This window comes from Malaclemys terrapin, chromosome 11 (assembly GCF_027887155.1).
Source record: "Malaclemys terrapin pileata isolate rMalTer1 chromosome 11, rMalTer1.hap1, whole genome shotgun sequence".
Lineage (NCBI taxonomy): Eukaryota > Metazoa > Chordata > Testudines > Emydidae > Malaclemys > Malaclemys terrapin.
In genome coordinates, this window is record NC_071515.1 from 7,288,246 (window position 1) to 7,308,900 (window position 20,655).

The 20,655-nt window shown below is 54.9% G+C and overlaps 1 protein-coding gene across 6 annotated transcripts in view; it reads left to right on the forward strand.

Annotated features, from left to right (window-relative positions):
• Positions 1 to 17,799, forward strand: part of LOC128845524 (maestro heat-like repeat-containing protein family member 7) — a 28,192-nt gene extending 10,393 nt beyond the window's left edge. Inside the window, exons 8-21 of one of the 6 annotated variants that reach the window (XR_008446666.1) lie at positions 208 to 360; positions 867 to 1,027; positions 3,318 to 3,447; positions 7,011 to 7,186; positions 7,747 to 7,884; positions 8,055 to 8,172; positions 9,295 to 9,435; positions 11,753 to 11,917; positions 12,505 to 12,660; positions 13,059 to 13,181; positions 13,811 to 13,910; positions 15,949 to 16,980; positions 17,115 to 17,204; positions 17,346 to 17,799. Coding sequence is in view for 3 of the 6 variants with exons in the window: in XM_054044306.1 (XP_053900281.1) it covers positions 208 to 360; positions 867 to 1,027; positions 3,318 to 3,447; positions 7,011 to 7,186; positions 7,747 to 7,884; positions 8,055 to 8,172; positions 9,295 to 9,435; positions 11,753 to 11,917; positions 12,505 to 12,660; positions 13,059 to 13,181; positions 13,811 to 13,910; positions 14,324 to 14,386; positions 15,385 to 15,620 (1,860 nt within the window). In the remaining 3 variants the exon portion in view is untranslated. Of the gene's footprint in view, positions 1 to 207; positions 361 to 866; positions 1,028 to 3,317; positions 3,448 to 7,010; positions 7,187 to 7,746; positions 7,885 to 8,054; positions 8,173 to 9,294; positions 9,436 to 11,752; positions 11,918 to 12,504; positions 12,661 to 13,058; positions 13,182 to 13,810; positions 13,911 to 14,323; positions 14,387 to 15,384; positions 17,034 to 17,114; positions 17,205 to 17,345 lie in introns of those variants that run through there. The other 5 variants (XR_008446667.1, XR_008446665.1, XM_054044306.1 and 2 more) reach the window with 5 other exon arrangements.
• Positions 17,800 to 20,655: the final 2,856 nt, after the last annotated feature.

Sequence of the window (20,655 nt, forward strand, 5' to 3'; positions counted from 1 at the left end):
CCTCACTGTGAGTGATATGGTTTCGCAGCAGAAGCCTCATCAGCCACTGGGGCCCTGTAATAGAAAGGAGTAAAACAGAGCCCCTGAGAAGCTGGAGAGGACCTGCAACCCCCAGACAGGGCTTTCTCTGGGCTCCAGTAGTTATCAGCCCCCCATGGGATCAGGACGAGGCCTTTTGTAAATTACACTTTTCCCTGTATGCTTCAGCTCTTTGGAGTCTATTTCAACCCAAGAGAGAGGACAGATTTCATTCTGACTGTTATGGATGGCCTGACGAATCATTGCAACAATAACTGCCAGCCAACTGCAGAGGGATTGCTGTCTGCCATGGTGAACAGCGGTGGGACTAAGGTGGAGAAGGTATGGGGCGCTGCTGCTGAGATGGACGGAAACTAGAATTCCCAGTGCTGGGAACAGTCATACGTTCAGAGAGTTTAAGGCCAGAAGGAACCATCAGATCTTCTAGTCTGATTCCTGTATATTGGAAAACATAATCCCAACTATACATACAAACGGAGGGGGTCTAAATCAGCTGTTAATTTCTTCTGAAGCATCTGGCACCAGCAGAAGACAGGATACTGGGCTAGATGGACAATTGGTCTGACCCAGTATGGCCATTCTTATGTTACCTCTGTATTGTGCCTAGATAGGACTCATCTCCTTTGAGCCATTGATATGTGGTCTTTGCGACAATGCACCTTGTAAGGCTCCGAAATGAGCCCTGCCAATAATATAGGAAATTGTGACTTTTAGGCAAAACCTAGAGGCTAACTCTGATTCTCCAGGGATGCTGAGGTTCCCTCTTGCCCCAGCTGCAGGATGGGATGAGAGTCTTGTCCCGTCTCATCTAGTTCCCTCTCTCTCAGGCAGCAGACCTTGTGGCTGGGGTTTGCAGCCGGTTGGATTCAGTCCAGCAGCCCAGCTCCAGGACCCTGATGAAGAAGTTAGTGGCCCTGCTGGCTGGCGAGGCGGAGCATCTGGACACAGTGATCTCATGCCTTCTGGACTACTCCTTCCCTACAGACAGGTACGAAATGCCTCCACTCTTCAGGCCTTGCGTGATCCTTTGAGGTCCTATATGAGAACCTCACCAATGAGCACATTGTTTGGTCTTACTAAGGCAAAGTATAAAGCACTGACTGTTGAGGACTGAATCTCCCCCCTCTACATGGGACAAATTACCTGCCCTCTCCTCCTGATGGCTCTTCTCTTTTCAGCCACAAACCACAGCGAGCGAAATCCGCCTGTCAGAGATTCCTCTCCCCCATTCCCTGAATGTGTCTCCCCATGTGCAAGGCAGGAGCTCTCATTCCCAGTCCCCCTCTCCCAGCCCCTGGGACTTGTTAGAGATCTGCCTGTGGGAGAGGTTCTCAAAAGCACAGTCCCCCACACCTACGGTCAGTGCTCATGGGTCCTGGAGCAGGGGGTGGATTTAAGTCTGTGTTCTTGAGTTCACTATCCCTTTGCTACTCCGGCTGGCAAACGCAGAGCTCATTCCGCCGTTCTCCTTCATCTGAACGTACAGATAGTGAGCCTAGGTGGAACGTTTGCTGTCTGAAGCACATTTGTGTTTGGGCAGGAAAAGTTGAGCAACAGTGATTACGCAAAGCGTGGTTTTATGATGGATGATCCCAAGTGGTGAGTTCCAAAAACAATCCATATCAGCAGGGCCGGCTCCAGGCACCAGCAAAACAAGCAGGTGCTTGGGGCGGCACATTTCTAGGGGCGGCATTCTGGAACCGGCCATCATAGGTGCTGACTCCGGGGCATAGGGAAAAAGTGTCCCCGCCACCCCAGCTCGCCGCCCCAGCTCGCCTCCACCTGCTTCCCTGAGCGCACCGCCGCCGCTCCGCTTCTCCCCCCTGCCTCCCAGGCTTGCTGCGCGCAAAACAGCTGTTTCGTGCAGCAAGTCTGGGAGGAAGGAGAAGCCGAGCAGCAGGGCGTTCGGGGGAGGCGGCGGTGGTGGAGCGGACGTGAGCTGGAGTGGGGAGCGGTTCCTCTACCCCCCGTTACTTCCTGCGCCCCCCCCACCCTAGCTCACCTCCGCTCCGCCTGCTCCCCTGAACGCGCCACCGCTCTGCTTCTCCCCGCTCCCTCCCAGGCTTGCCACACATGAAACAGCTGTTTTGCGCAGCAAGGCTGGGAGGGAGGGAGGAGAAGCTGAGCGGGGGGCGCTCAGGGGAGGCGGAGGTGAGCTGGAGCGGGGAGTGGTTCCTCTACCCCCCGTTACTTCCTGCGCCCCCCGACCATAGCTCACCTCCACTCTGCCTACTCCCCTGAACGCGCCGCTGCTCCGCTTCTCCCCCCTCCTTCGCCTGAGAGGGAGGGGGGAGAAGCAGAGCAGCAGTGCACCCGGGGGAGCAGGCGGAGCGGAGGTGAGCTAGGGTGGGAGGTCGCGGGGGCCCCCAGGAAGCAATGAGGGGGGAAATGTGGCACGCCCGGGGGAGGAGGCAGGGCTGGGGATTTGGGGAAGGGGTTTGGAAGGGGTGGAGTTGGGGCGGGGCTGGGGGAGAGGGGTACGAAAAAAAAAGTGGGGGCAGCCAACATTTTTTTTGCTCGAGGCGGCAAAAATCCTAGAGCCAGCCCTGCATATCAGAGGACTCCACTGAAACCCTCCCTCACACAGTTGTTGGCTGAGCGCTGCGGAGATCTGAGCCATGCTGCTGCATGCCCGCTCCCTTTTTTTTTTAAAGGGAATTTAATGCTGGTGAAAGGTGCCCCATTGACACCCTTGGATAATGAAGACCTCAGCTGCAGCCCGGGAAGTGACGATGAAGCTTCCTCCACACTGCCCCTAACAACACTCTGAGCTCATAGCTGGAGGGGCTGCCGACTAGGCAAGAAAGGCTCATTCAGCCTCCATGTCCCGTTCAATCCCTGAACCTACCAACAAGGGCCAAGTATGGTGGTTGACTCTGTAATGTGGACAGCGTGCACTGGGCACTGGTCCGAGACCCTTAGTTCATTTCATATAGGACATCTGCTGCCAGAGAAGCTGTATTAGCCATTAGCCATCAGCCTCTCGGTATTAGCCATCAGCCAGTAACAGGTCGTGACCAATTGAGGCCAGATTCACACTGGCAGCCTTGAGCTGAAATGCTCCATATCCTGTGCCAGTGATTCTCAATCTGAGGTCCATGGAGTTCTTGTTCATGCTCCACATTGAATTGCACAAGCTCTGGGGACTGGACTGCTGGGCAGGGCGTTGGCTCCACAGGAGGATTTCTCTTACAAAGAGGTTACATTGGTGAAGAGGTTTAATAGCTTTTCTCCTAAGCCATCCAGTCCCTCATGTTGCCGTATTTCTGAATTTCTAGCAATGCGGCCGAGCTATGGCAGTTCCTATCTGCTGACCCGGCCCTCGGAGGACAGGTGATGGAGAACCTGGTTGTGAGGCTGCAGAGTCACCACAGCTCTGAGCACCAAGCCTCTCACACGTCTGCTGCCGTAAGTCACTGTTCGAACATCCATAGCCCCATACAGTAAAATCTATCCTATGTCTCTGTCACATGGCACACTCACCGCCAACGCGCCTCCTCATGCCAGGACATGATGTTGCAGGGCTTATTCCACACTGGTGTCCCCTTGTCCAGCCTCCTGGTTCTGCAACACTCCGCAGGTTCCATGGTCTGGCCCTCTGGCCACGTCACCTCTTCCAGGGTTAACAGAAAAGTCCAATATGGGAAAACCCAACATGTAGTGGCCTCTGTGCCAGGCCCTCAGCCCCCATCTGAGCCTCATCATTCTTGGTCTCTTAGTCCTGAGGTCGGTACTTTGCCTCTTGCTGGGGAACCCAGACCTGACCTCTGCTCTGGGCTCCAGCCCATGGACCCCATGAGAGGCTGCTAAGGACTGTTCCTTCAATCCCTCACCACTTCCCTGAGCTGTTCCTCCCTTTTTCCTGCTTGTTAGCAACTCCCAGGGGTCTGCAGCTTCTGCTTTTCCCGCCCTGGATTTGTGGCTCCTTGTGACTTCTTCCCACCCAACTTCTGAGGAGCTTCCTCAAAGCTGTTCCCAGCCTCCCTGGCAGCAGCTGGGCTGTGTTTCAAACAGTCCTTCTGGTTTCCCTCCATAAGATAGGAGTCCCTGCCCCCTAGCCTTCCTCCTGGAGGTGGCATTTACTTCAGGCAGTCCCTCCACCTCTCCTGCAGGCAGGACTCCCCCAGTCTCCTCCTTTATGCTGGGTTGTAAGTTAGCCAACTGTGGGGCCTTAGCCAGATTCTCCTGGTGGCCCTTTTTCCCCAGTCAGTCCTCAGGCTCAGAGGGTTCAGGCATAGGTGCTGGAACTGGGGGAACGGGGGTGCTGTAGCACCCCCTGGCTTGAAGCAGTTTCCATCATATACAGGGTTTACAGTTTGGTTCAATGGCTCTCAGCACCCCCACTACACAACGTGTTCCAGCACCCCTGGGTTCAGCCTTCTCCTGCTGGTGTTTTCTCTGTTAGGAGGGAGGAGGCAGCATGTATGCTGATCCCCTTCCTAAAGCTCATCCCAATTCACTGGGAGAGAGGGGAGTCCTGGCCCTCCCATTTTGCAAGGCTCTTGGTCCCAGGTCCTTACAGAAACATAACAGGAGTTCCTCCTGAACACGACTTATTCCTTGGACCACTTCTTCCCTACCAGTATTTCCCAGCTCCTTACGTATATCAGACATCTCAAAATCTGACAGGGCCACGCCACGTGACAAGGGTGGGCTGACCCCTAGCACCGCTACCTTTACAGGGACAGACTATCCCCTCCGTTTTGGGGCTACTCCATAATGTCCTGACAAACCCTTGGGGGAGGGTTCCATTCATCGCATCCGTGTTGGAGCTCTGAGAAACCCCTGTGACGCTGTCTGCCCTGGTGCCAGCTCAGGATAGGGTTCCAGGCTAATTCACTCAGATGCTAACAGAAATCAAAGAAGTCAAAAGCTATTGTAGTGTAATCAGGCAGTTCACTTGTGTGTTTGTTTAGTTCAAAGGAAAAGTTAAAGGAAACACTTATCTTTATAACCTGCTGATTGCTATTGTATTGTGTATATCCCTGTAATTAGTTAACCCTAGATCAAAAGTGTGTGTTGGTGTTAAAAGATGAGAATGAACTTGATGTGTAAAGTTTATGAAAACTAATGAAGGATTCTTGTTTGCTCTTACATTACATTGGCATCGTGTATATCCCTGTAATTAAATTACCCATCAAACACAATTGGAGCCTTGGAAATGTAAATGAAGAAGACTGCTAACTTCAAAGCAAGGGCTACTGTGTTTGACAACGGGAATTCACAGACTAAGTCTGAATTTCCTACTCATCAAAACCCACTTGGGTAAAGACACTGTTCAGATTGGTTTCTGGAAAAGCTATAAAATAGATGTCAAGGAATGATCCTGTATCTCTGACTGTTTGGACTCTTACAGAGAAGATGCCAAATGCAAAATCGAGATCCCCAGAAACATCTGGGTTCCTGAAAAGACTTTTAGGAAACCAAGAGATTACTACATCTCCGCTATCATTTGGGATTTACAAATTTTGACTCACCTGTTAATGTATTTTACCTGCTTTAACCTCTCAATAACTCTCATTTATTTTTCCTAGCTAATAAATCTTTAGTTAGTTTACTAGAGAATTGGCTGCCAGTGTTGTTTTTGGTGTGAGATCCAGAGTACCAATTGACCTAGAGTAAGTGACTGACCCTTTGGGGTTGGGAGTAACCTGATGTGGTGTGATTTTTGGTTTTAATAACCTTTAATCACAAAGTTCAGTTTGTCTGGGTGGCAAGATAGGCTGGAATGTCTAAGGGGACTGTCTGTGGTAAGACTGTCCTTGGTAAAACTGGTACTGTAATCCAAGAATGCACAATTGTTACTGGCTTTGTGAAATCCAATTATAGAATATACTACTAGTTTGGGGTGCCTGCCCTGTTTTATGGCAGTCTGATCTAAGATTGGCACTCACAGTTGTGAACCACTCCAGAGAGCGTGACAATTGGCGTAGTCAGCACAGGAGTCACATGCCACAGGTCAATTGGGCTTAAAGATCATAACCCAACACTATTTAAAGTTTAAATTGGATATGGAGAGTTTTAAGGGTTAAAGATGAGGGTACATCTACACTACAGCGGGGAGTCGATTTAAGATACGCAAATTCAGCTACGTGAATAGCGTAGCTGAATTCGACGTATCGCAGCCGACTTACCCCGTTGTGAGGACGGCGGCAAAATCGACTTAGGCGGGTTTTTGTCGGCGGCGCTTACTACCACCTCCGCTGGTGGAGTTAGAGCGCCGATTCGGGGATCGATTGTTGAGTCCCGACGGGACGCGATAAATCGATCCCCGAGAGGTCGATTTCTACCCGCCGATTCAGGCGGGTAGTATAGACCAGACCTGAGTTACAATGGGTGAATCACAATCCTCTGAGAGTCTTGACTCAAAAGAACTTGAAAAAGTATGTAAAGAAGGGGGGCTATCTGTTAAGAAGAAAGCCGCAGAACACGAACTGAGAGATTTGCTCATGGACTTTGACCAAAAAGTAGGGTCTCAGCCCCCCTAGACCCCAGATGCAGAAGAAAAGGCCCCTCTGAGGCACTTGGAAGCCAAGGAACAATGCAAGCATGAAAGAATGACGGTGGAAGTCCAAATGAGAGAGAAGAAAGATGCCGAGGAAGCTTATGAAAGAGCCACTCTTCTCTTCATTAATTTATTCTCTCCCATTCTTAGTCCCATGAGGCATTACCCCCACCCCAAGCATGCTGTCTCTGCAGCCCCTGCAGGTCAGGAAGCTCTGCGAGATCCCAAATCAAAGCTAGGTCCCCTGTGTGGCAATGCAGCCTAGTGTCACCAGACTCCACAAGGCAAAGCCTTCAACCTGCCAGTGCCCGGCTTCCCCCGCCCTGCTGCTCAGGGCAGTTTAACTCGGTTTGTTTCTCCATGAATCAGGGGAGTTTCATAGCACATAAGCAGGAAGTCCTGAGAACTGACGCAGGAGGGAGTAGGATTTCCAAGTAAGCTTGTGTCTGTCTTGTTCCCTCTTCAGGCCACATGCGCCCTCTATGAGATGATCTCGGTGAGCAAGTCCAGAGATGCCACAACCCGCCTCTATCCTCAGCTGCTAATGGCTCTTCTTGTCGAAATCCATTTCAGCCTGGGACAGAGCATAGCAGGGGATAAAGTCTCTGGAAGGGAAAGCAGCCGGCAGAGCCTCCACACCAGGTACTGCGCCTACTGGAAAGTCAACGGTCTAATTACATGGACAGTCATAGAGAAGTCATAGTTCTCTTCTCCAGCTCTCATGTGGCCCCTGCAGGTTTTCCATAACTCTCTAATTCTGAGGGAGTTAGCAGGCAGGGCTTAGGTTGCAAGGGTGTCTCTCAGTGGTAAATGACATACCGACCAATGCACTGCAGAGGAAGTAGAAAGACTATCCCAGCAGCTATGGGGAGAAATTAGTGGGAGCCAATTTGCCAGTGTGTCAAAGGAATGTGGGTCCGACACTAAAGGGCGGAACTTCTCCTGTTCTGTGACATTGACATGCCCTAGTGCTGATGTGCAATTGTCTGTAGGATTTGCTCAGAACTCTTTCTCTTTCTTCATATTATTAAATTGTATTATTATAGTGCCTAGGAACCCCAGTCACGAACCTATGCCTTCCTAAGCTCTATTTAAACCATTGGTGTGTCTTTCCACACACAAGTGAATCCGTCACTCCCTGACAGACCTACCATGAGGGGGCTCCTGGCACTCAGTCACACTGGTGTGTTGTTTGAATCTAGCTCTGCAGTGGAGGCTATAAAGATGCTGCTTCTCTGTGTTGGCTGCCGTTCCGAGCTGACTGTTATGGAGAAGGAGCAAGGCTGGATCCTCCTACAAAGTCCCCAAGATCACCTCCATGGGGTGAGCCTGCTGGCCAGGTAATACACAAGCGTTTTCCATGCAGTCAGTCCTGCTAGTGGGGGCAATTCCAGAATGAAACATTCCTCACTTCTGGGCTGCCATGTGGCCCCAAGCTGACCCCTCACCCCCTTGTTGCAGAATGTGCTTCTTCCCTTACTAACAAAGGTATTTCTGCTTTGTGTCACAGAGCCATGGTGCACTATGCTTGCCCTGAGACCACAAGGATGCTGCTGGACCTAGTGATCCCGCTCCTCGACAGAGGTGATAAGAAACACAGGCTGACCATGATGGCCTTCTTTGTAGAAGTAAGTTTCATTGGCTGATGAGAGCAATTGGGTCTTGTGTCCTAGATTAGTGAGCAACTCCTTAAATCAAGCCTTTGAGACTCATTATTGCGCTACATAAACGATGAGCTTTATTGGTCATGTCCACATTGCCAGGTGTCCATGCAGCACTGACTAGGCTCCCCCAGTCCTGTCCCAGCACGCTCAGTGTAAAATCTGAGATGGATCCTTTAGGGGATCATCAGTTGCTCCAAAGTTGTAATCAGGAGCCTGATGGGAATATCCAAGAAACTAAGGTTCTGTAGAACAGCATCAGCCTGGACTCTCCCGAAGGGCAGCTGGGTCTCCTGTCGGCATCAGCCTTTCTGCAGGTCCATGAAAGGTTCCTCCCTGCGAAGTCACTAAGGAAAAGCAAAGAGGGGCATTGAGAGTGGGTATGGAGGAGAGAGGATCATGGTAAAAGCTCCCCCAGATGCAGGATCATTAGCTCTGAATGTGGTGAGCAATCTTTAACCTTCTCTATTGGATGGGTTAGTTAGAGGCACATCACCAGGAATGAGGTGGCTCTATAGTCCATCGCTAGGTTGTTCTCCCCATTTCCACGGGTTCTGTCTGGCTAGTTCCTATTGACAGTTTTCAGGGATTGTCTCCTCATCTAACTCATTAAGGGATGGGGTTTAATTCTCTCCTCACCAGGAGTCCAATCCTAGGCCCATTGAGATCAATGGCAAAACTTCCACTGACTTCAGTGGGGTCAGGATTTCAACTCAGGGGTTTGATTTCTCAGTCCCAGCTTTCGCGTTATCTCAGAGCGGCTTGTTCTGCTTCACAGGGTCACCACGAGGGGTTCGGCTGCTCTTGGCAAACCCCCAGATGCACAAAAGTCCGCCATACAAATGGTCACTGAACATTTTGTTGCCCTACATGTTCTCCTGGAGGGTAGAGCAGCTCTGCTAACGCCTCTGGCTGAGTCTAGTGCTAACGGCCAGGAAGTCAGTGGGAGGACTGGATGTCACACACAAAGTGGGGCTGATGTATAGCAATGGACGGTACAACATGGAGGTTATGATGCCTCTCCACAGAACCGACACACAAAGTTTTCCGGTAAGCACCTGCTGCTGATTCGCTCTTTGTTGTTTTCAGCTTCTGCGTTACGAAGAGGCCAAGAAGCTCCCACATCCAGACACTTTGGACCGTCTCGAGGAGTGGACAAAACACCCCAGCCCAGTTTTCCGTTCACTTGGTCTAAGAGGACTCAGCATCCTGGCAACCCAACCAGGGAAGGTGAGAGCCCAGGCTTGGTTAACTGGAAAACGACGAGGTGGCTGTGACCCAGTGGACTGAGTTCTGGGCAGGCAGTGAGGCACAGTGTTCTGAGCCCACCTCTGCTGCTGGCTTGCTGACCCTCTCGGTGCCTCCATTTCCCCAGCAGGAACGGGGATCACAACGGCCCCTCAATGCAGATATTTCCTCGGAGAGTATTTTAGATGGGATTTTACTGCTTGGATTTCAGGTGGACGTTATCATTCTCCTAGGGCTACCACACGTCCGGGTTTCCTCGGACATGTCCGGCTTTTCGCTCTTTAAATAGCCGTCCGGGGGGGATTTCTAAAAATCTAAAAATGTCCGGGATTTCCCCCCAGTGGGCTATTTATCGACCAAAAAGCGGCTGACAGGGCGGCCGAGCGCTGCTCGCATTGGGGCCTCGGCAGCCAAAGCCCCTTCCCAGCTCCCCCCATCCCCTGCAGCCGTAGCACGCCGCCTGGCAGCGCTGGGGGGTGGGGCTGTGCGCCTGTGAGGGAACGCGGCGGCGGTGCTGGCAGCGGTGGCCAGAGCCCCTCCCCCGCTTCTCCCCGTCCTCCACAGCCACAGCATGCCGCTCGGCAGCACTCGGGCGGGGCGCTCCTTGGGGCACGGAGCCAGACACCTGCTCTAAGCCGAGTGGCACGGTAAGGAGGCCGGGGAGTTGGAGAAGGGGGGCAGTCAGGGGACAGGGAGCGGGGGGGTGGGGGATTTGGATGGGTCAGGAGTTTGGGGGGGCGGTCAGGGGGGCAGGGATGTGGAGAGGGGTTGGGACAGTCAGGGACAGGGAGCAGGGGGGGTTAGATGGGTCGAGGGTTCTGGGGGGCTGTCAGGAGGTGGGAAGTGGGAGGGAGTGGCTAGGGGGCAGGGCTACCCCCCCCCAATGGAGTGTCCTCTCTTTGAAAGTTCAGGTATGGTAACCCTAATTCTCCCCCATGCAAATTACCCCAGCAGCATTCCTGTTCCTTCTTGGAGAGACCATTCCTGGTGCTGTCACAAAGGAAGACCTTGATTGGTCTAAAGACCTTAGCGAGCACACAGGGCCCTGTCTCATCGCCCCCTCCAGTGGCAAGACCCAACATTGCAGCACTGCCTCAGTTTTCCCCTCCTCGGCTTGACTTCACAAATACCTCGTTCAATAACACCCTTATTCAGGCTCATTTATTAAGACAAACAAGCCTTTGAAGGCCAAAGATAAAACCCTCAGAATCAAACCTGACAGTGTCCAATGGACTAAAAATCAGAAACTGGATCTTCTGCCATTACCACATCTCCTCTTCTGAGCTCACTCAACAAAGGTTCCACCCTGTCCTTAGTAAACATAAGAAAACTTAACTTTGGCCCCCTTCCTGGGCACCCCTTCTGCAAGCTTTTTGCCCCCAGGCTCTGTGGAGTACTTTGTTCTCTTGGGGGAGGACTGCTTCCCATGGCTTCCTCCCTGGAGGCCCTTTTCCCCCATCAGATTCCCCCTGCCTTCCCTCCCAGGATACTCTAGGAGCCACTCCCCCCTGCTCCTGCTTCCCCTTCCTTCCTGACAGCCCAAAATAGTTCTCTCCTCCTCCGCTGCATCTGATTAATGCATGGAGCTGGCTGGCCCCAAAGTCTCTGGCCCTGAGAGAGGCAGAGCACTCTCTTAAAGAGTGTTTGTGGCCCTGCCCCCAAATGATATTTCAATGCCTTGCCTATCAGGTCCAAGTTTCTCAAACTTTGCAGAGAGTTCAGCTCTCACCTAGGACTCCCCATGGGCCAGGTTTGATTTTTTCCCCAAGTTTCACCCTTTGGGGGATTGTCTGCATGGGAAAAGAAGGTGGCTAGAAGTTTTCGTTTGTTTGTTTGTAAGTGGAAAAACTGTCCTACAGCTCAGAGACGCAACCACCCCAGGAAAAAATCACAATTGACTGGGGAGACAGCATGGAACATTTCCATCCAAAAAGGGAATGTTTTTAGGAGCGTATCAAAAGGAGCAACTAGAATGGAAACTGTGTACCAGCCTTAACTATGGAGATTGCTGCCAGCATCTGCTATAATAATAATTAATAGAACGTAGAAAAGAGAGAAAAGCCCCGAAGCAAACCACAGCTTTGCCCACTCTACACCAGAATGACCCGGGACAGGGTTAGGATTCACTGATTGCCTCGTCAGGCATCCCCATCGATTCTAAAGCACCACGCCTCCGACTGTGGAGACGGAGCTTCTGACTTGGTGCCACGGGGTAGAATAAACACAGCCCTGGCATTGTGGCGTGTACTCACTGGAGGGCTGGGAGATCTGATGAGCCCCCCCGTGTGTGTGTGTGTAGGTGGAACAAGTCAAGGCCCTGCTGCCTGCCATCCTTTGGGGTTCGGATGAGATGGATGATGGGAGTATTCTGGAGGCCATCTCAGCTGTTCAGAACCTTCTGCAGAGCCTGAATGGGAGTGAGCTCACCAGCGTGGCCAGGAAGCTAATCCCCTTATTCGATGCTGTAAGTCAGGGTCTCTTGACCTGCCCATCCCCAGCCAGGCAGTGTTGTGACTCTAGAGTCGTAGTGGTGGCATATCTGACCTGATCAGTTCCGAGCCATTGCCTGGGCCTCAGGCATTGGTGACACCTTGGTCTCTCGTGTTCTCTGTGTGTGGCATGCAACCGTTTGGTCTCCTGAGGACTGATCTGCTTTAATCTAACTCAAGTTAACATGCTCAATGTAGTGGTCATGGGGTGAAATGTAATGTCCTGTGCTTTGGAGTCTAGATGAATGAATGACCCTTAAATGCTATGAAACGATGAAAGTGTTGAACCCATTAAAGAAACCCTCCAAAGAGCCCTTCACTGTGGATGGAGTCAGCACTTACAGGAGGCCTCCAGGGAAATTTAGGAACCACTGTCCTAACCTGTGTTGTCTGCCCCTCTACCCAAACCTTTCTGCAAATGGGTGCCCTCTTGGTGGGCAGACCATGGAGTTATTAGTCAGACTGGCCCCTATCTGTGGTTTGCATTGTGCCGAGCTCACCCTGTAAGGAGAGTGTGAAGCTCCCTCAGTGAGATCCCCTCATGGTTGTGTGTCCATCACAGGTGAGACCCCAGGTGCGCTCTGCTGCCATCATGCTCTTTACAGAGTTGCTTAACACGGTGAAGAGGAGGCAGAAGCCCCTGCTGCAGGAGGAAGTGACCCGCAGCCTGGTCCCACTGCTCCTTCACTTACAGGACGAGGACCCTGACGTGGGCAAGGTGAGTCCCGCTGCCATGTGCTCCCTGTGCAGCAGGCCCTGACTGCTCCAGCTCTCCTGCTAGGTCTGTCTCCAGAGCCGCCTCCCAAAAGTGAAAAATCTCAGCCCTACCCACTTACCCAAGCAAGTTCCCTGGCCTTCAATGGACACACAAGTGGAGATGTTTTATGGCTCCCAGCAGCCACTTCCTAAGTCACTGAACTGCAGCCACCATGAAGATCAAACTCCAGGAGCCTCCACTAATAGGAACAAAGAGACACCAAGGGTTAGCAGGATACCATGTGACCCCCACATTCCTTTCCCTCATTGATCATTTCAGCTGGCTTTTCACTGCAGAGTGACCACAGATTCTAGCTCTTCTCATGATGCAAACTCTCCTTGTCCCATTTTGTGTTGCAGAGGTGTCAGAAAGCCTTGGCTGGGTGTTTTCAGCTCCTGGGATGGTCTTGTCCTAAGCAGATTAACAGCAAGAAGGCTTGGCACACCCATCCCCGGGTGGTGGACAAGATCTGCCAGCACTCTGTAAGTGAACAATCGGCTTCTCGTGAGTGCTGCTTCTAGAGGTGGGACCGGAAACGTGTTCCCTCACTCACTGCTCTGATTGCATGTCTAGTACTAGCATACTGCACTCTGGCTTCCTCTTAGAAGCACCCAGCTCCCCCACTCCTCCCAGTGCCTGTCAGATCTGAACAGCCAGACCTGGCCAGGAGTTCAGTACGGAGGTGAAAGCTCACAACATAAAGAATCAGTTGATGGCAAAAATGCCTTCCAAATCCTGCAGGAAACTGGATGTCCCCATTTTTCACCTTACCCCAGCTCATTGGCCACTTCTGCACCGTATTTCCTATGCTCTGCACCCTCTCTAATGTCCTCCCCAGATGAAGCCCATACAGCCGGGCTTCAGTGTTCTCTAGTGCCAGGCTCCAGCCCTGCAGTGCCAGCAGCTCAGACACCAGCAATGTGTCTGGTGACACTTTGAAATGGTCATTTAATGACTCCCTGGCATGTAGATGGTCGCCCCCAGGATACATGGAGATGGGAGCTGCATTCTTCCCACCCCTCCAAGCCAAGCAGCTACCTGGAGATGAAATCTCTCTTCTCCTCACCCTGCGGCCCCAGCAACAAGAAGCTTCTTTGGTTTCTATTCCTAGGTGCTGAAGCTCAAGAGCGTATCTGACATCTTGCTCCAATGTCTGGATCACCTCCAAAGCCCCCAGGCTCCAATACGACGGGCAGCAGCCATCTTTATCGGTAACCACGACTTTTCTTAAGTAACTTCTATCTGAGAGGTTGTCCCGTGTTCCGCTTGGAGGGCACTAGCAGCAAGAATTAACCCCCTGGGATCCTAATGTCTAGATTTCCTGCCCTTGAGGCAGTTGGGCTGGGGATTATATCAAAAGGCCTGGAGCAAATTACAACCCTACCCTCCAGCTCCACCGACTGGAATCCCTGTGGGACTGCAGCAATACCATAGCCACTGGCAATCAGGCTCTCTGTATCTTCCAAGACATGAGCCTCTTTGTCTTGGAGCTTGTGGACTTGTCTGATTATCCCAGGGACCACTTGAAAGCTGTTTTGCTTGTTGGAAAGACTGACATTTTTTAAAAGGTAGCCCCAGGGGAGGTGAAAACTCCTGCAAGATTCATTTCCATTGTACGTTCCAGGTTGCACTGTTCAAAGCTCAGAGCCCGCCATGGTCAGGCAAGAGAAGGAGCTGATACTTCAGTGTAAGTAGTTGCCACATGGCTGTGTTTGCATGTGGAAGGAGAGCTCATGCTCCTTGTAGGATATCAGGGTTGGAAGGGACCTCAGGAGATCACCTAATCCAACCCCCTGCTCAAAGCAGGACCAATCCCCAGATAGTGTTTGTTTGTTTTTTAAACCCCAGTTCCCTAAATGGCCCCCTCAAGGATTGAACTCACAACCCTGGGTTTAGCAGGCCAATGCTCGAACCACTGAGCTATCCCTCCCACTTGTGAACCAGTCCAGGAAAAGTGCAACTCCCCCGCCATGCTGCTGCATTGAGTTCAATTTAGACGTGGCCAGAGGTAGCTGTTGAGAGAGCCTGGACATCAGTCCCAGCTTTGTTTTCTCTGATGTCAGGCATCACTTCCATCTCCAGGTGCCAGAAGGTTTTACCAGGAGAAAGTAAATGCCAGGCAGGGTGAGAGGCCCTGGCATGTGTCAGGGAGATGGTGCTAAGGAGGTGGATGCCCCAGAATGCAGTGGAAGATGGGCTGCCAAGGGCAGAGGACTTAAGCGGTTATCATCTGGCGATGACACTGATAGCCCTGGTGGGTCCAGAGCATCTGGGAGGAGTTAGTTGCTGTGGAAGATCAGGGGCGGCTCCAGGCACCAGCGCAGCAAGTGCGTACCTGGGACGGCAAGCCTCGGGGGGGCGGCGTGCCGGTCCCTGTGAGGGCGGCAGTCAGGCAGCCTTCGGCGGCATGCCTGCGGGAGGACCGCCAGTCCCGCAGCTTCGGCGGCAATTCGGCAGCAGGTACACTGAAGGCGCGGGACCAGCAGATCACCAACAGAAACGCCGCTGAATCTGTGTGACCAGCGGACCGCCCGCAGGCATGCCACCAAAGGCCGCCTGATTGCCGTGCTTGGGGTGGCAAAAAACATAGAGCCGCCCCTGTGGAAGATACAGAGGCCCATGGTGCAGGTGCTAGGGCATGCTAATACAATATGTGTTTTGACCTGAGCTTCCTCTCTGTCTCAGCTCTCAGTGGCCTGCAGCAAGATCCGGATTCCTCTGTCCGTGTCAGTGTCTCACGGGCCATTCAGCAAGTTCGGGATGGTGGCAGAAACCAGTCACCTCAGACCCTAGGAGCTAGATTTAGGAACCTGTTCTGCTGCTTGACTGGCCAGGAGGAGAGGGAAAATGCTCCTGACAGAGATCTCTTGGGTGGCCCGGACCTTTCCCAAAGCCACCGATGGGACTCAGGAGGGCCCTGAGTTCCCACAGAGAAGTTGGTGACTGGAGGAGGTCAGCTGAGCCACTACCCCAGCCCCGAAGCCAGTGCCTGCATGATCCTGTGGTAATTACCTGCATTGTTCCCCATGAGATGTAGGCAGCTGGGGATGAGTTTAAGTGACCCCAGTACTCAGCAGAATGACGGCTACTGGCTCCAGCTAAACAAAAAGGTGACAAGACTGTTAGTGTAAAACCAAGGGCATTTGCTCTCACGTCTCTGTCTTCCTTCCATAATGGAACGAGTTGCAAGATAGCTGGTTCATTACATCAGCCACGGCATTAATGACCTTTTCCCTTTCTTCTGATTAGCCTCCGATCCAAAGATGGAATGCTGGGCTAGATGGACCACTGGTCTGATCGAATATGGCTGTTCGTATGATCCAGGCCTCTAGTTCCCCTTGGACAGTTAAATAAAACCCTTCATCTCTCCATCCATTGACATTATATAATCTCACTTTTCTTTAGACACTTGGGCCAGCACTTTCAAACATGGATGTCAATAGTTAGATACCTAAATCCATACTTCTTCTTCAACGCTTAGCCGAACGGTCGGCCGTAGCAATTGTTCACCATTGATCCGTTCCTGTGCTTGACGGGCCGAGAGCCCAACGTCGGAATAGACTTGAGGCACCCATGTAATAGGGGGCCTGCCTTTGGGCTGCCTGCACCCCTTGATTGGTGGAATTGTCTCTCGGATGTTACGAGCCACTCAGAGAACGGCATTCGCCGGAACATCTTGTGGCATACTCGTGACATGTCTGAAAAGCATAAGACGCCATCTGCAGACAATGGCCCCAGTAGTCTGTAGACCGGAGCGACCATAAACATCTGCTTTACAAATGAAGTCCTTCCACTCTATGCCCAATATACAACGTTGGCATTTTATGTGGAAAGCCTCCAGCTTTGCCCACTCTGAGTGGCGCAGTCCCAATGTTTCGCAACCGTACAGCAGTACAGAGAGGATACAGCTCGATTAGATCCTGAACTTGGTTGTCGTGCCGAGATGATGTTGATTCCGTATTCATTGTAAACGACCCATGGCAGCGGCTGCAATGCCACACTCAGGCACCTAAATAAATGGCCTGACCTTTCTCAAATGCTGAATACCAAGAACTTCTCACTCGAATCTGCCGAAGCCGTGGCTGTTCAGCTCCTCTGAAAATCAATCCACTCGTTTAGATGCCTGAATATAAATGTTAGTGCCAGACTTTGGACAGTGACATAGGAAGACATTGGCCTGAGCCTATGCATGGACTCTCATCCTACAATCCAACCCCTCAACAGATACATCCCAGCTTCTGACTGTGAGCCATCCAGCTACAATGGGGAGGCCTAGATGCTGTAAGTGAATTAACATGTAATGATAGATAGACAGATAGATAGATAGTATAAGCTATTTTTTCTACTATCTGCCGTACGGATTTGCTCTGTAGAGCTTGCTGTCCCTGTTACTCATGGGTATTTATGTTGCATAGCCCCACATGAGAGAGGGAAGGATTTCAGGCCCAATGCCCAAGTGGGGAAGGAAGAAGCACACGCTCACCTCAGTTGCCATCTTTGCTGAGGTAAGTTTTGTTGACTTGTTGAACTGAGATTGCAAAGCGTTGCTCAGTCCCATATTCTCACAACTGGCAGTGCCCCATATATATGTCTGGGGCACCTTGCAATCTCATTTTTCTCACTTCTCTGTCTTCCTTCCATAACAGGATGAGTTGCAAGACAGCTGGTTCATTACATCAGACATGGCATTATTGACCTTTTCCCTTTCTTCTGATTAGCCTCCGATCTCTGATACATTCTTTGTGACCTTGTAGGAAGAGATGGAATCTGTGCATTAGCCCTCTCATGCTACGGAGCCACGAGAAGGTTTGACAGCAGAAGTAGATGCAGTGTGGACGAATCTACGAGGGACTAACAGGTTCATGCCATATAGCAGGCCTGCACAACATACGGCCCACGGCGGCGTGCCTGCCCGTCAACAGGAGCCAGCAATGCGGGCGGCTGAGTCCAGCCCAATCAGACCTGCGGTGGCGGGGCTTTCAGGTGCCCCCCCCCTGACCCGATGCCGGCGCAAGGATATTTTTGCGCCCTCGCGCGCCACCGGCCCCCCTGCCCCAAGCAGGACACGGGCACGGAGCCCTCGCGCGCTGCCGGCCCCACCCCCGCCCCAAGCAGGACACGGGGATGGAGCCCTCACGTGCCGCCACGCCTCAACTCCCCCCCCCTCCCCCCCCCCGCGCTCCAAGCGGGACACGGGGATGGAGCCCTCGCGTGCCGCCGCACCTCCACCCGCCCCCTCCCTAAGTGGGACACGGTGATGGAGCCCTCGTGCACCGCCGCGCCTCCACCCGCCCCCGCCCTAAGTGGGACACAGGGATGGAGCCCTCGTGCACCGCCGCGCCTCCACCCGCCCCAAGCGGGACACGGGGATGGAGCCCTCGCGTGCCGCCACGCCTCAACCCCCCCACCGCGCCCCAAGCGGGACACGGGAATGGAGCCCTCGCGTGCCGCCGCACCTCCACCCGCCCCCGCCCTAAGCGGGACATGGGGATGGAACCCTCGTGCACCGCCGCACCTCCACCCGCCCCAAGTCCCAAGCGGGACACGGGAATGGAGCCCTCGCGCACTGCCACGCCTCCACCCGCCCCCGCCCTAAGCGGGACATGGGGATGGAGCCCTCGTGCACCGCCGCGCCTCCACCCGCCCCAAGCCCCAAGCGGGACACGGGGATGGAGCCCTCGCGCGCCGCCGCGCCTCCACCCGCCCCAAGCCCCAAGCGGGACACGGGGATGGAGCCCTCGCGCGCTGCCACGCCTCCACGCCCCACGCGCCCCAAGCGGGACATGGGGATGGAGCCCTCGCGTGCCGCCACGCCTCCACCACCCGCCCCCGCCCTAAGCGGGACATGGGGATGGAGCCCTCGTGCACCGCCGCGCCTCCACCCGCCCCAAGCCCCAAGCGGGACACGGGGATGGAGCCCTCGCGCGCCGCCGCGCCTCCACCCGCCCCAAGCCCCAAGCGGGACACGGGGATGGAGCCCTCGCGCGCTGCCACGCCTCCACGCCCCACGCGCCCCAAGCGGGACATGGGGATGGAGCCCTCGCGTGCCGCCACGCCTCCACCACCCCCCACGCCCGAAGCGGGACACGGGGATGGAGCCCTCGCGCGCCGCTGCGCCTCCACCTGCCCCCGCCCCAAGCGGGATACGGGGATGGAGCCCTCGCGCGCCGCCGCGCCTCCACCCGCCCCCGCCCAAAGCGGGTCACGGGGATGGAGCACTCGCGCGCCGCCGCACCTCCACCCACCCCTGCCCCCGCCCCAAGCGGGACACTGGGATGGAGCCCTCGCGCGCTGCCATGCCTCCACCCCCGCCACCCCAAACGGGACACGGGGATGGAGCCCTCACGCGCCGCCACGCCTCCACCACCCCCCGCGCCGCAAGCGGGACACGGGGATGGAGCCCTCGCCCACCGCCGCGCCTCCACCCGCCCCTGCCCCAAGCGGGACACGGGGATGGAGCCCTCGCGCGCCGCCACGCCTGCACCCGCCCCCGCCCCAAGCGGGACACGGGGATGGAGCCCTCACGTGCCGGCATGCCTCCACCCCCCCCGCCCCAAGTGGGACACGGGGATGGAGCCCTTGCGCGCCGCCGCACCTCCACCCACCCCCGCACCAAACGGGACACGGGGATGGAGCCCTCGCACGCTGCTACGCCTCCACCCCCCCGCCCCAAGCGGGACACAGGGATGGAGCCCTTGCGCGCCGCCATGCCTCCACCCCCCCCCCCGGCCCCAAGCAGGACACGGAGCCCGCGCGCGCCGCTGCCCCTCCCCACTGCCCCAAGCGGGACACGGGCACGGAGCCCTCACCCCCCCCAGCGGGACACAGGGCTCAGCCACCGCCCCCATCCTGAGCGCTTTTTGGCCCACCCCCCCGGGACTCCTGCCCCATCCAACCCCCCGCGTTCCTTGATGCCCCCCCCGGGACCCCTGCTCCATCCACCCCCTTCCCTGTCCCCTGACTGCCCTCCATCGCCCCATCCAACTCCTCTCCTGATTCCCCATCCAAACACCCCTTCTCCCTGTCCCCTGACCACCCTTGGAACCCCTGCCCTTGACTGCCTCCCACCACCCCATCCAACCACTGCTCCTTCCTGACTGTTCCGCGGGACCCTTGCCCCCATTCAATCCCCCTGTTCCCTGCCATCTGACCGCCCTGACCCCTATCCACCCCCCCACCTCCCTGAACTCCCCCGCCCTCTATCCAACACCCCCTCCCGGCTCCCTTACCGCGCTGCCTGGAGGTGGCTGCCGGTGCTACAGCCGCGCCGCTCTGCTGGAGCCGGGCCATGCTGCCACCGCGCAGTGCCTGGAGCATCGGGTCAGTCGGAGTTTGCAGCCCCCCCGCTTCCCACGAATCAGCTGTTCGTGCAGGAAGCCTGGGAGGGCTGAGAAGCAAGCGGTGGCTTCGCGCTCAGGCCCAGGGAGGCGGAGCGGAGGTGAGCTGGGGCGGGGAGCGGTTCCCCTGGGCGCCCCTCCCCCCGGGTTACCTGCTGTGGCGCGGACGGCTCCCCCCACCCCAGCTCACCTCCGCTCCGTCTCTGCCTCCCTGGGCTTGAGCGCGAAGCCGCCGCTTGCTTCTCTGCCCTCCCAGGCTTCCCGCGCGAACAGCTGATTCGCGGGAAGCGGGGGGGGGGAGAAGTGGGGCAGAGTGTTCAGAGGCAGAGGCGGAGCGGAGGTGAGCTGGGGCCGGGGAGCGGGGCGGAGAGCTGGAGCACCCATAGGGTCGGCTCCTAAGGCGCCACTTTTGGATAATGTGCTCACGGGGAGCAGCCGCTCCCTCTGCTCCCCCCAGCTACGGTCCTGGTCACTTCAACTTACCGGTTGTTAAATGTAGAAGCCCTTTTAGAACCGGTCCCGCGCAGGACAACTAGTTCTAAAACGGCTTCTAAATTTAACAACCGGTTCCCGCGAACCGGCTCCCGCTCACCACTGGAGACTCCCCTTGCCGCTCTCA